Source organism: Cherax quadricarinatus, chromosome 61 (genome assembly GCF_038502225.1).
Source record: "Cherax quadricarinatus isolate ZL_2023a chromosome 61, ASM3850222v1, whole genome shotgun sequence".
NCBI lineage: Eukaryota > Metazoa > Arthropoda > Malacostraca > Decapoda > Parastacidae > Cherax > Cherax quadricarinatus.
In genome coordinates this window covers 3222204-3234918 of record NC_091352.1, presented here as the reverse complement: position 1 = coordinate 3234918, position 12715 = coordinate 3222204, and the positions used below count along the sequence as shown (strand labels likewise).

The following is a 12715-nucleotide window of genomic DNA, read 5'->3' as shown; positions in this document are numbered from 1 at the left end:
TTATGTATTGGTAGATAAAAGACTGTTGAGTAGACTTCAGGATGTACATGTTTATAGAGGGGCCACAGATATATCAGATCACTTTCTAGTTGTAGCTACACTGAGAGTAAAAGGTAGATGGGATACAAGGAGAATAGAAGCATCAGGGAAGAGAGAGGTAAAGGTTTATAAACTAAAAGAGGAGGCAGTTAGGGTAAGATATAAACAGCTATTGGAGGATAGATGGGCTAATGAGAGCATAGGCAATGGGGTCGAAGAGGTATGGGGTAGGTTTAAAAATGTAGTGTTAGAGTGTTCAGCAGAAGTTTGTGGTTACAGGAAAGTGGGTGCAGGAGGGAAGAGGAGCGATTGGTGGAATGATGATGTAAAGAGAGTAGTAAGGGAGAAAAAGTTAGCATATGAGAAGTTTTTACAAAGTAGAAGTGATGCAAGGAGGGAAGAGTATATGGAGAAAAAGAGAGAAGTTAAGAGAGTGGTGAAGCAATGTAAAAAGAGAGCAAATGAGAGAGTGGGTGAGATGTTATCAACAAATTTTGTTGAAAATAAGAAAAAGTTTTGGAGTGAGATTAACAAGTTAAGAAAGCCTAGAGAACAAATGGATTTGTCAGTTAAAAATAGGAGAGGAGAGTTATTAAATGGAGAGTTAGAGGTATTGGGAAGATGGAAGGAATATTTTGAGGAATTGTTAAATGTTGATGAAGATAGGGAAGCTGTGATTTCGTGTATAGGGCAAGGAGGAATAACATCTTGTAGGAGTGAGGAAGAGTCAGTTGTGAGTGTGGGGGAAGTTCGTGAGGCAGTAGGTAAAATGAAAGGGGGTAAGGCAGCCGGGATTGATGGGATAAAGATAGAAATGTTAAAAGCAGGTGGGGATATAGTTTTGGAGTGGTTGGTGCAATTATTTAATAAATGTATGGAAGAGGGTAAGGTACCTAGGGATTGGCAGAGAGCATGCATAGTTCCTTTGTATAAAGGCAAAGGGGATAAAAGAGAGTGCAAAAATTATAGGGGGATAAGTCTGTTGAGTGTACCTGGTAAAGTGTATGGTAGAGTTATAATTGAAAGAATTAAGAGTAAGACGGAGAATAGGATAGCAGATGAACAAGGAGGCTTTAGGAAAGGTAGGGGGTGTGTGGACCAGGTGTTTACAGTGAAACATATAAGTGAACAGTATTTAGATAAGGCTAAAGAGGTCTTTGTGGCATTTATGGATTTGGAAAAGGCGTATGACAGGGTGGATAGGGGGGCAATGTGGCAGATGTTGCAAGTGTATGGTGTAGGAGGTAGGTTACTGAAAGCAGTGAAGAGTTTTTACGAGGATAGTGAGGCTCAAGTTAGAGTATGTAGGAAAGAGGGGAATTTTTTCCCAGTAAAAGTAGGCCTTAGACAAGGATGTGTGATGTCACCGTGGTTGTTTAATATATTTATAGATGGGGTTGTAAGAGAAGTAAATGCGAGGGTCTTGGCAAGAGGCGTGGAGTTAAAAGATAAAGAATCACACACAAAGTGGGAGTTGTCACAGCTGCTCTTTGCTGATGACACTGTGCTCTTGGGAGATTCTGAAGAGAAGTTGCAGAGATTGGTGGATGAATTTGGTAGGGTGTGCAAAAGAAGAAAATTAAAGGTGAATACAGGAAAGAGTAAGGTTATGAGGATAACAAAAAGATTAGGTGATGAAAGATTGAATATCAGATTGGAGGGAGAGAGTATGGAGGAGGTGAACGTATTCAGATATTTGGGAGTGGACGTGTCAGCGGATGGGTCTATGAAAGATGAGGTGAATCATAGAATTGATGAGGGAAAAAGAGTGAGTGGTGCACTTAGGAGTCTGTGGAGACAAAGAACTTTGTCCTTGGAGGCAAAGAGGGGAATGTATGAGAGTATAGTTTTACCAACGCTCTTATATGGGTGTGAAGCGTGGGTGATGAATGTTGCAGCGAGGAGAAGGCTGGAGGCAGTGGAGATGTCATGTCTGAGGGCAATGTGTGGTGTGAATATAATGCAGAGAATTCGTAGTTTGGAAGTTAGGAGGAGGTGCGGGATTACCAAAACTGTTGTCCAGAGGGCTGAGGAAGGGTTGTTGAGGTGGTTCGGACATGTAGAGAGAATGGAGCGAAACAGAATGACTTCAAGAGTGTATCAGTCTGTAGTGGAAGGAAGGCGGGGTAGGGGTCGGCCTAGGAAGGGTTGGAGGGAGGGGGTAAAGGAGGTTTTGTGTGCGAGGGGCTTGGACTTCCAGCAGGCATGCGTGAGCGTGTTTGATAGGAGTGAATGGAGACAAATGGTTTTTAATACTTGACGTGCTGTTGGAGTGTGAGCAAAGTAACATTTATGAAGGGATTCAGGGAAACCGGCAGGCCGGACTTGAGTCCTGGAGATGGGAAGTACAGTGCCTGCACTCTGAAGGAGGGGTGTTAATGTTGCAGTTTAAAAACTGTAGTGTAAAGCACCCTTCTGGCAAGACAGTGATGGAGTGAATGATGGTGAAAGTTTTTCTTTTTCGGGCCACCCTGCCTTGGTGGGAATCGGCCGGTGTGATAATAAAAAATAAAAATAATAATTGTATTTGCCATGGTGTAATCACAGTATGTGTTTGTTTCCCTGACAATGATGTCCATCAGGGGTTCATTGAAGAATAACTCAAAGCAGTCCAGTTCACTGGCATTGTTCCCAAGTGGACAAGATGGCTTTATTCCACTTTGTGTTTCATCAAAGTCATGGGGACTGGGAACAAACTCCTCACCGTCCTGCCAATCCCAGATGCGGTCTGCTGGTGGGGTCTGGATACTGTACCGTGGTTGTGGTTGTGCAGGTTGTGGGAGTGTGGGGTACGGTGAGGCTGGTTGTTGTGCTGCGTCAGCAGCGTGGGTAGTAGCGTGGCCCGCTGATGGTGCCACATGGGCCGTGCCACCCTCACTATCACCACCACTGCCTCCTCCCTCACTGTCACCATTCATACCCATCGTTACAATATCGTCATCTTCACTATCAGGTCGTGGTGTAGGGCCACAGGATGTGCTCCCAGAGTTTCTCCTTCCCCTTGGAACAACATATGAAACACTACCAGACTGCATGCTACGTCGTACATACTGCCGCTTCACTGGGGAATATTCACTCTCACTGTCACTAGAACTGCTTTCAATGACCTTGAAATCACTATCACTATCACTGCTATCATCTGGGTGTTGTACACGACCAAATAGTTTACTCTTTCGTCCTGGTACAGGCGAACGTGAACGTGAACAAGCCGGCCCAGCACCAGAGGTGGAAGGTTGTGGGTCATCTGGGTTTTCATCACTAATTACGTTATCCTGGGCACTTTTTCCGGTAACACTCACTTCAAAACCCTGGAATTCACTGTCACTGAAATTTTCATCGCTGTTAGAGCTATCACTTGGGAACAAAAGACCTCCAATCCGCCGAGGAGTGAGGAACTTCTTACCGAGAGGCATGGTGAAAATGGACTAACAACATGGCGTTCCCACAATGCACCGCTGGGTCCCAGATTTTTTTCACAGGGTGCACACTGACCACTGAGACCCATTCTATCTTTTGTAGGCCTATCAGGCCTTTGGCGCTTGATTTGAAGCCGCTAGAATTTGTGTGTATAAATACGTCAGAAACATTGGCTCGTAAGACGTATTTATACGTCGGAAACAGTCAAAGGGTTAAAGTGCAGGCATTGTACTTCCCATTTCCAGGACTCGAGTCCGACTATATGAAAATAACCGGTTTCCCTGAATCCCTTCACTAAATATTACCCTGCTCACACTCCAACAGATCGTCAGGTCCCAAGTACCATTCGTCTCCATTCACTCCTATCTAACACGCTCACGCACACTTGCTGGAAGTCCAAGCCCCTTGCCCACAAAACCTCCTTTACCCCCTCTCTCCAACCCTTTCGAGGACAACCCCTACCTCACCTTCCTTCCCCTATAGATTTATATGCTTTCCATGTCATTCTACTTTGATCCATTCTCTCTAAATAATCAAACCACCTCAACAACCCCTCTTCTGCCCTCTGACTAATACTTTTATTAACTCCACACCTTCTCCTAATTTCCACTCTCCGAATTTTCTGCATAATATTTACACCACACATTGCCCTTAGACAGGACATCTCCACTGCCTCCAACCTCGCTGCTGCATTTACCACCCAAGCTTCACACCCATATAAGAGTGTTGGTACTACTATACTTTCATACATTCCCTTCTTTGCCTCCATAGACAAGGTTTTTTGACTCCACATATACCTCAATGCACCACTCACCTTTTTTCCCTCATCAATTCTATGATTAACCTCATCCTTCACAAATCCATCTGCCGACACGTCAACTCCCAAGTATCTGAAAACATTCACTTCTTCCATACTCCTCCTCCCCAATTTGATATCCAATTTTTCTTTATCTAAATCATTTGATACCTTCATCACCTTACTCTTTTCTATGTTCACTTTCAACTTTCTACCTTTACACATATTCCCAAACTCATCCACTAACCTTTGCAATTTTTCTTTAGAATCTCCCATAAGCACAGTATCATCAGCAAAAAGTAACTTAACTCCCATTTTGAATTTGATTCCCTATAATTTAATCCCACCCCTCTCCCGAACACCCTAGCATTTACTTCTTTTACAACCCCATCTATAAATATATTAAACAACCATGGTGACATTACACATCCCTGTATAAGACCTACTTTTACCGGGAAGTAGTCTCCCTCTCTTCTACACACCCTAACCTGAGCCTCACTATCCTCATAAAAACTCTTTACAGCATTTAGTAACTTACCACCTATTCCATATACTTGCAACATCTGCCACATTGCTCCCCTATCCACTATCATATGCCTTTTCTAAATCCATAAATGCAATAAAAACTTTCCCTACCTTTATCTAAATACTGTTCTGCGAGGGGCTTGGACTTCCAGCAGGTATGCGTGAGCATGTTTGATAGGAGTGAATGGAGACAAATGGTTTTTAATACTTGACGTGCTGTTGGAGTGTGAGCAAAGTAACATTTATGAAGGGGTTCAGGGAAACCGGCAGGCCGGACTTGAGTCCTGGAGATGGGAAGTACAGTGCCTGCACTCTGAAGGAGGGGTGTTAATGTTGCAGTTTAAAAACTGTAGTGTAAAGCACCCTTCTGGCAACAGTGATGGAGTGAATGATGGTGAAAGTTTTTCTTTTTCGGGCCACCCTGCCTTGGTGGGAATCGGCCAGTGTGATAAAAAAATAAAATATATGCTTCAATGTAAACACTTGATCTACACATCCCGTACCCACTCTGAAACCTCCTTGCTCATCCGCAATCCTACATTCTGTCTTACCTCTAATTCTTTCAATTATAACCCTACCGTACACTTTTCCTGGTATACTCAATAAACTTATTCCTCTATAATTTTTACAATCTCTTTTGTCCCCTTTCCCTTTACATAAAGGGACTATACATGCTCTCTGCCAATCCCTAGGTACCTTCCCCTCTTTCATACATTTATTAAACAAAAGTACCAACCTCTCCAACACTGCTTTTAACATTTCTGTCATGATCCCATCAGTTCCAGCTGCTTTACCCCCTTTCATTCTACGTAATGCCTCAAGTACCTCCCCCACACTTCCATTCAGCTCTTCTTCACTCCTAAAAGATGGTATACCTCCCTGACCAGTGCATGAAATTACCGCCTCCCTTTCTTCCTCAACATTTAAAAGTTCCTCAAAATATTCTCGCCATCTACCTAATACCTCCCTCTCCCCATCTACTAACTCCCCTAGGCCAAAATTTACTGCTCACAACGTGTCAGTGAGCTGAGCTCATCACATACAACTACACCACCACTAACCTGCACTTCTAAGCCGTAGCTCTACAGCACCCACCCACAAAGCATATTAGGCCAGCATGGTATGGTGGCTAGAGCACTGATCTGCTACTTATAGGATTGGCTTGCCATGGTATTTGAACCCTGTTTGTTCTGCAAGTGATGTATATTTAAAAGAATGTTGCAGATTTTAGATAGGTAGTGAAATGTAAAGCAGAAAGTGAAAATTAGACATGTGCAGCATCTAAGTTTCTTTATTGTAGACATTCTACTGTCTTCAAATTATGTCCTAGAATTTGTATTGATAAGCCACTAGATGGCAAAACATCTACAGTAAAGATAGCCAGATGTTGCACGTTTAATTTTCATCTTGTTGGTATTGTATACCATTCATGTACAACTTGTCAGACACTGGAACATCATGGAATCTTGGTTCAGAGGACAAATACATAACCTTCTTCACAGCTACCACTAACCCACCCTTGAGTATGACCTACTTCCACTGGGGAATCCCACCTATCAGTGACTATGTAATAGTCTGCTACCTGTCCCTATCCACCTGACACCAGTACACAAGCACCTGCCTTCTTGCCTGTGCTCCAGAATCTTCACGACTACAGTGCTCTTCACACCAACTCCAAGGCTGAGGGACTGATTACCTCATCTTTTGTATATAGTTCTGTCTTCAAATTATGTCCTAGAATCTGTAGTGATAAAGCCACAGGATGGTGAAACGTCTACAATAAAGATATCCAGATGTTGCACATGTCTAATTTTCATCTTGTCGGTATTGTATACTATTCATGTACAAAGCAGAAAGTATAACTAAAATCATAGGTAATAAGTTAAAGTTGCATCAACACTGAAATAACTTATATTTTTAACACAATCTACTTTTCCCAAGTTATGGTAATACAAGGTAAAGAGGAAATACATTCACCATCACTCATTATCTAGCCGTCTTGCCAGAAGTGCACAGACATCACAACTCTAATAACCCACCAAATAACATCCCAATTCTATCCTTCTGAATGCAGGCATTGTACTTTCAATTCAACTTACCAACAATTAAGAAAGCAATATTACCCTGTTCACAACCTTTGAAAGGCTGTGGTTAAAAATGTGAAGGCTACTAAGCTGAAAAAAAAACTAAGTATTACACACTACACTACAGTAAGTATTTCATCACCTGATTAGACTTGAGCAATTTATTCTCCTGCATTTTTTGTCGAATCATGAAGCCTGGCATACTTTTACTGAATCCATAGCCCGACCAGCTTGAAGTTGGTGTTCGAGGACTGGAACTGACTTGCTCTTTCATGGCTGTTGGGAAGCAACCAAAAATTACAAGTTCATCAATTTTGAAACAGGAGAAAGAATTTCCTTGACTAAAGCACCTGCTGTCATAGGACATCTTCACACCCTTCTTTATTAATGAATATAAAAAATAAGCAATGGATACATGTAGTGCTATTGGTTATTAGCGCATACAGTTGAATAAACATCAACTTATGATAATGCCACTACACAAAGCTATAAGAAGTTGCCGTGTCATCTTAACTGACTAATTTACAGGAAATTTCGTGAATATAGTGCTTAATATAAAAGTATTCAAAATTCAGGGCAATATTTCATTTTTTTTTTTATATGAAATTAAATTAACACTTCAAAAGAGAAAATTCTAGTGACTATTTCCCAGTAAACGTGTCATACAAGACTGATTTAATGTGTCAGATGGTTAGATATTTAAAATGACAACTGCAGGACAAAACAAGCTGACTTTAATACCTATTAAAGCCTCAAAATGCTTAATATATTTTTGGCAAAATCTTTCTATAGACTACTCCAATTTATTATTTATTTTTTTTATTGTCACACTGGCCGATTCCCACCAAGGCAGGGTGGGCCGAAAAAGAAAAACTTTCACCATCATTCACTCCATCACCGTCTTGCCAGAAGGGTGCTTTACACTACAGCTTTTAAACTGCAACATTAACACCCCTCCTTCAGAGTGCAGGCACTGTACTTCCCATCTCCAGGACTCAAGTCCGGCCTGCCGGTTTCCCTGAACCCCTTCATAAATGTTACTTTGCTCACACTTCAACAGCACGTCAAGTATTAAAAACCATTCGTCTCCATTCACTCCTATCAAACACGCTCATGCATGCCTGCTGGAAGTCCAAGCCCCTCGCACACAAAACCTCCTTTACCCCCTCCCTCCAACCTTTCCTAGGCCGACCCCTACCCCGCCTTCCTTCCACTACAGACTGATACACTCTTGAAGTCATTCTGTTTTGCTCCATTCTCTCTACATGTCCGAACCACCTCAACAACCCTTCCTCAGCCCTCTGGACAACAGTTTTGGTAATCCCGCACCTCCTCCTAACTTCCAAACTACGAATTCTCTGCATTATATTCACACCACACATTGCCCTCAGACATGACATCTCCACTGCCTCCAGCCTTCTCCTCGCTGCAACATTCATCACCCATGCTTCACACCCATATAAGAGCGTTGGTAAAACTATACTCTCATACATTCCCCTCTTTGCCTCCAAGGACAAAGTTCTTTGTCTCCACAGACTCCTAAGTGCACCACTCACCCTTTTCCCCTCATCAATTCTATGATTCACCTCATCCTTCATAGACCCATCCGCTGACATGTCCACTCCCAAATATCTGAATACATTCACCTCCTCCATACTCTCTCCCTCCAATCTGATATCCAATCTTTCATCATCTAATCTTTTTGTTATCCAATTGTGTGGCAAAAATTAAGGTTGAAACTTTAAACATTCAGTGTTCACCAAAGTATTTATTCATGGAAAAATAAACAAATGCAATATAGTGTGATCCTTTATTGACAATGTTTCACCCACAGTGGGCTTTATCAATTCACAAACTGATCTGTTTGTGACTTGATAAAGTCCACTGTGTGGGCAAAACATTGTCAATAAAGGATTGCATTATACTGCATTTGTGTTTATTTTTCCATCGTGTCAGTATTTTATACCTTTTATCTCCATATTCATTTATAGATAAGCTGCTGACATGAATGTCTCTTAACTATAAGCTTAAGTATATCAATGATTGGTTTTTCTATTCAATAGATTCTCTAACCTTTAGCTGCCTGGACTTTCTTTGAATTGTAGTCTGTCATCTTTAGTGCGGCCATCTCTATACGCTTTTTCTCACACCCAGGAGCTCGGCGGTCAATGTCTGTCAGTAACGCAGATATTGCTGCAAAACAATATGGCTATCAAGCACATTTATAAAGCAGTATTTTAAAATATATGCAGCCAGCATATTTCTTAAGAATCCAGCTACTTATTCTGACTGACAAAATATCGAATGTCTACTACAGTTTGAGCCACCATTTTGAGCCATCATTAACTTTAATTCCAAGTTATCCCACTTCTTGACCACACTAATGTCTAAATTTTTTAAATATTTTTGACTTTGGCAATTTGATTAGATCTGTACAATTTAAAAGGCTTTAGAACTATTTAATTTTCCAACACTTTAAACAAATAGTTGTTGACAACCTCAATTTACTGACATCTTTATTAACTTGCTAACTTGAAATATTGAGAAACAATTGATCACAGAGATTCTACTAGGAATACCCAAATCCTGATGCCCTAGTTCCAGTGCAGTAAATATTCTATAATTCATGTTATTACCCTTAGTACCCCACTGCTCCAATATGCTAGTTTAAGTCTGATTTTGAGAGGCTAAAGATCTTTCCCGTGGGTGATGAGCTTAGGTTGGGTTGAATTGGAGGAATAACTGGGAGAAAAGTCAAGTCAGGGCACAAAATTTGGGCAGGATGGGCATAATTGGTGCTTACCATTTATTTCATCCGTGGTGGTAGAGTCTGTGTCCATATATTGACTCTGGTGGGAGGTGGTGGACATGTGGCTGTTGATGACCTGGTCTGGCGATGGGTCTCGAGGAGATGGTGCTGGGGATGACAGAGAACTCCCACTGTTACTGCTTGTTCCACATGAAGCATCTGCAAAAGCTATGAGGAAAAATGGTAGCTAAGAATTAACTGCCATTCATTAGAAGCCATAACTAAATGCAATCATTTCTACCCTGGATAAGCCAAACTAGCACTACTGATCCACAGTATTTTAGTCTTGTTTAAATTTATAAACAATTTATTTTCTTGACCCCATTTTTCTCACTTTAATAAAATGGGGTCAAAATTGTTGCTAAATGATAAGATATTTGTAATGAAACCAAATTTGCAGTCGCAACCAGAGGTTACCCCATTATACCACGTGTGATTAGACTTTTAAACATGCCAGCTTGCCCTTGCTAATTGCTTCAATATTGTTGGAAAAAACACCTAAATATGACATGAATGTTATATTATGCAAGTTGATTGTATATGATCATTAATTTTCATCACCACTATGGTTCTACCACTCAATCATAACCAAATTGTTAATCTAGTCAAAATTATCATCTCTTCACATCACCTGTTATATTAACTTAACATTCTAGTAATCTAATCCTCACGTATGCAAATTCATGTTAAGGCCTATTATTAAGTAACAGATCTATGTGACTATTTAGTATTATTTAGGTCTGCTCAATGCTGTGCATACTATTTGATTTTCAATTCTTTATATTTCTATGTAACGTTTGGAAAATCAAAATTTTGATTAGACTGATTTGAACAATTAATTTGATAAACCTGTACATACAGTAATATTAAGAAGCAGTATCAAGAGCTAGAGCCCAGCCTTCCTCTAAATGAAGTAGATACAGCAAACCAAATGTACAATTCAACATGGCACAATCAATGGTAAGACGACATTAACATTATGAAAGATAAATGTTTCCTGTACTCTATTTTGGTTGAAATCCTGTATGCATATTTTTTTCTTTAACATGACGGCCGTCTCCCACCAAGGCAGGGCGACCCCAAAAAAGAAAAACCACTTTCACCATCATTAACACAATATCATTGTCTTTGCAGAGATGCCCAGACATGACAGTTTAGATGGCTTTACTGGTATATATTCAGTACTTGACAGGGTTGAAGAGTTGTTGATATGTTGTTAAGTAACTTTTGAGGGGAAGGGGGGAAAAGAAACCGACACTGAATACTAAACCCCTCAGTGAATTACAATCAGGCTCCATTTCACAGCACTTTGCTTACGGCATTTTGCTAATGCTGTGGTTTTCAATTATACACAGTCTTCATTTATTCAGACTTCCTACAATAAATATATTCACCACTCATTATAAGCTAAGCACAAAAATATTTTAAAGTAAGTAATGTGTGTATTGTATGTGCATTATAAATGGTGCAAAGGTGACATTAAAACAGTATCAAAGATGGTTGACACAAATGCACTGCCATTATAGTATGAACCATTCATCTACATACCATTATAGTACGCTCCTCACTTAGCAACACATTCGTTTAATAATGTGGTCTTAGGATCAGAACTCAGTCGTTAAGTGAGGAGAGGCTGTATTTTATTTGCTGCACGAGCACTACCTCTCCTTTCATTAGGAAAGCCTTAGTAAGTCAGAAGCTATCAATTAGTAAAATTTGTTGATAGTACTTTAAGTTTCTTCTTTTTTGGGTCACCCTGCCTCAGTGGGAGACCGCTGTTGTGTTAAAAAAATGATCATTGTAGTGTAATAAATCTTACACATTCATGGGACAATAGTACACCAAACCAAAAGGTCTTATAACATTTGGAAAAAGGAACTTGCACATTTTAAAATACTGGATACAAATAATACATTACCATCCACACCATTTGAGATAGTCATACTGTTGATCCCACTGACAAGAGAGTTTAAGTTGACTCCTGAACTCATGGTAAGTCCTCCTGTATCTTTTGGCAAGATACAGTTGTTGAGGTTGTTATTTGGCATGTTGCTGTTGTTATTGTTGCAGCTGGAGGAACTTGACTGGAGAAGCAAGTTTGTTGTGTAGTATGAAGCTGCATAAAGAGAGATTTTGAGATGGTATTTACACATTTATGAAGACACTACTCCCTATGAAAATATAATTTGTATAAATACATTTTTAGGGGCTAGTAACCTCTTCTCCTGTATAGATTACTAAATTTAAAAAGAGAAACTTTCGTTTTTCTTTTTTGGGCCACCCTGCCTTGGTGGGATACGGCCGGTTTGTTGAATGAAAGAAAATACATTTTTATTACAAGTAAAAAGAAAAACTTTTGTTTTCTTTTTGGATCACACTGCCTTGGTGAGAAACAGCCGGTGTATTGAAAAAAAATTACATTTATTTTCTATGAAATTTGACTTAAATTTTTTTTTTTTTCTTCAACAAGTCAGCCGTCTCCCACCGAGGCAGGGAGACTTAAATTATTATTATTATAATCAAGGGGGAGCACTAAACCCATAGGATTATGCAGTGCCTGTGGGAAGGATATGGAAGGTATTTAAGGAACTGGAGCACAGATCCAATTCCCTAGATCAAGAGCCCCTCACCAACATCAAGGAACTTCCTTGAGGGGTCGGCTTTTAAAAATACATTCATCAAAAAATCTATACCGATTACGAATGTGTAAATACACTTAGTAATATACAGTAGGAACAGTCTACAATAAAATTAACTTACTATAACTGACTGAAATAAAAGGTGCACTTACAAGGTGGGTCGAACATGGTGCTGTATTGTGTACATGACAGGTGTGAAGGAAGCGGACTACTAGAAGGGGTTAGACTTCCCCACAGTGCACTAGGGTGGACCTGAGGGCTTGGAGTGCCTGTTGGAGATGGGAGGGGTGATGAACCCCCACTTCCACCTCCCAACCACTGACTCAGGTTCAGATCTGCTAGAAATAAACTAGTGTCAGTGACAACTAATGCAAATTTGTAGCAAACCAAAAAAACTATTTATAAC

At 40.3% G+C, this 12715-nt stretch overlaps 1 protein-coding gene across 13 annotated transcripts in view; it reads right to left on the bottom strand.

The window, feature by feature from the left end:
• The window catches only part of BicC (protein bicaudal C), a 133762-nt gene that overhangs the window by 16848 nt on the left and 104199 nt on the right, over nt 1-12715 (bottom strand). For 10 of the 13 annotated variants that reach the window (XM_070098140.1, XM_070098144.1, XM_070098145.1 and 7 more), the window contains 5 exons: nt 12462-12647; nt 11589-11786; nt 9665-9838; nt 8935-9054; nt 7004-7137 (listed from right to left, as the gene is read on the bottom strand). In XM_070098140.1, the coding sequence (XP_069954241.1) occupies nt 7004-7137; nt 8935-9054; nt 9665-9838; nt 11589-11786; nt 12462-12647 (812 nt within the window). The remainder of the gene's footprint in view (nt 1-7003; nt 7138-8934; nt 9055-9664; nt 9839-11588; nt 11787-12461; nt 12648-12715) is intronic. The other 3 variants (XM_070098142.1, XM_070098141.1, XM_070098150.1) reach the window with 3 other exon arrangements.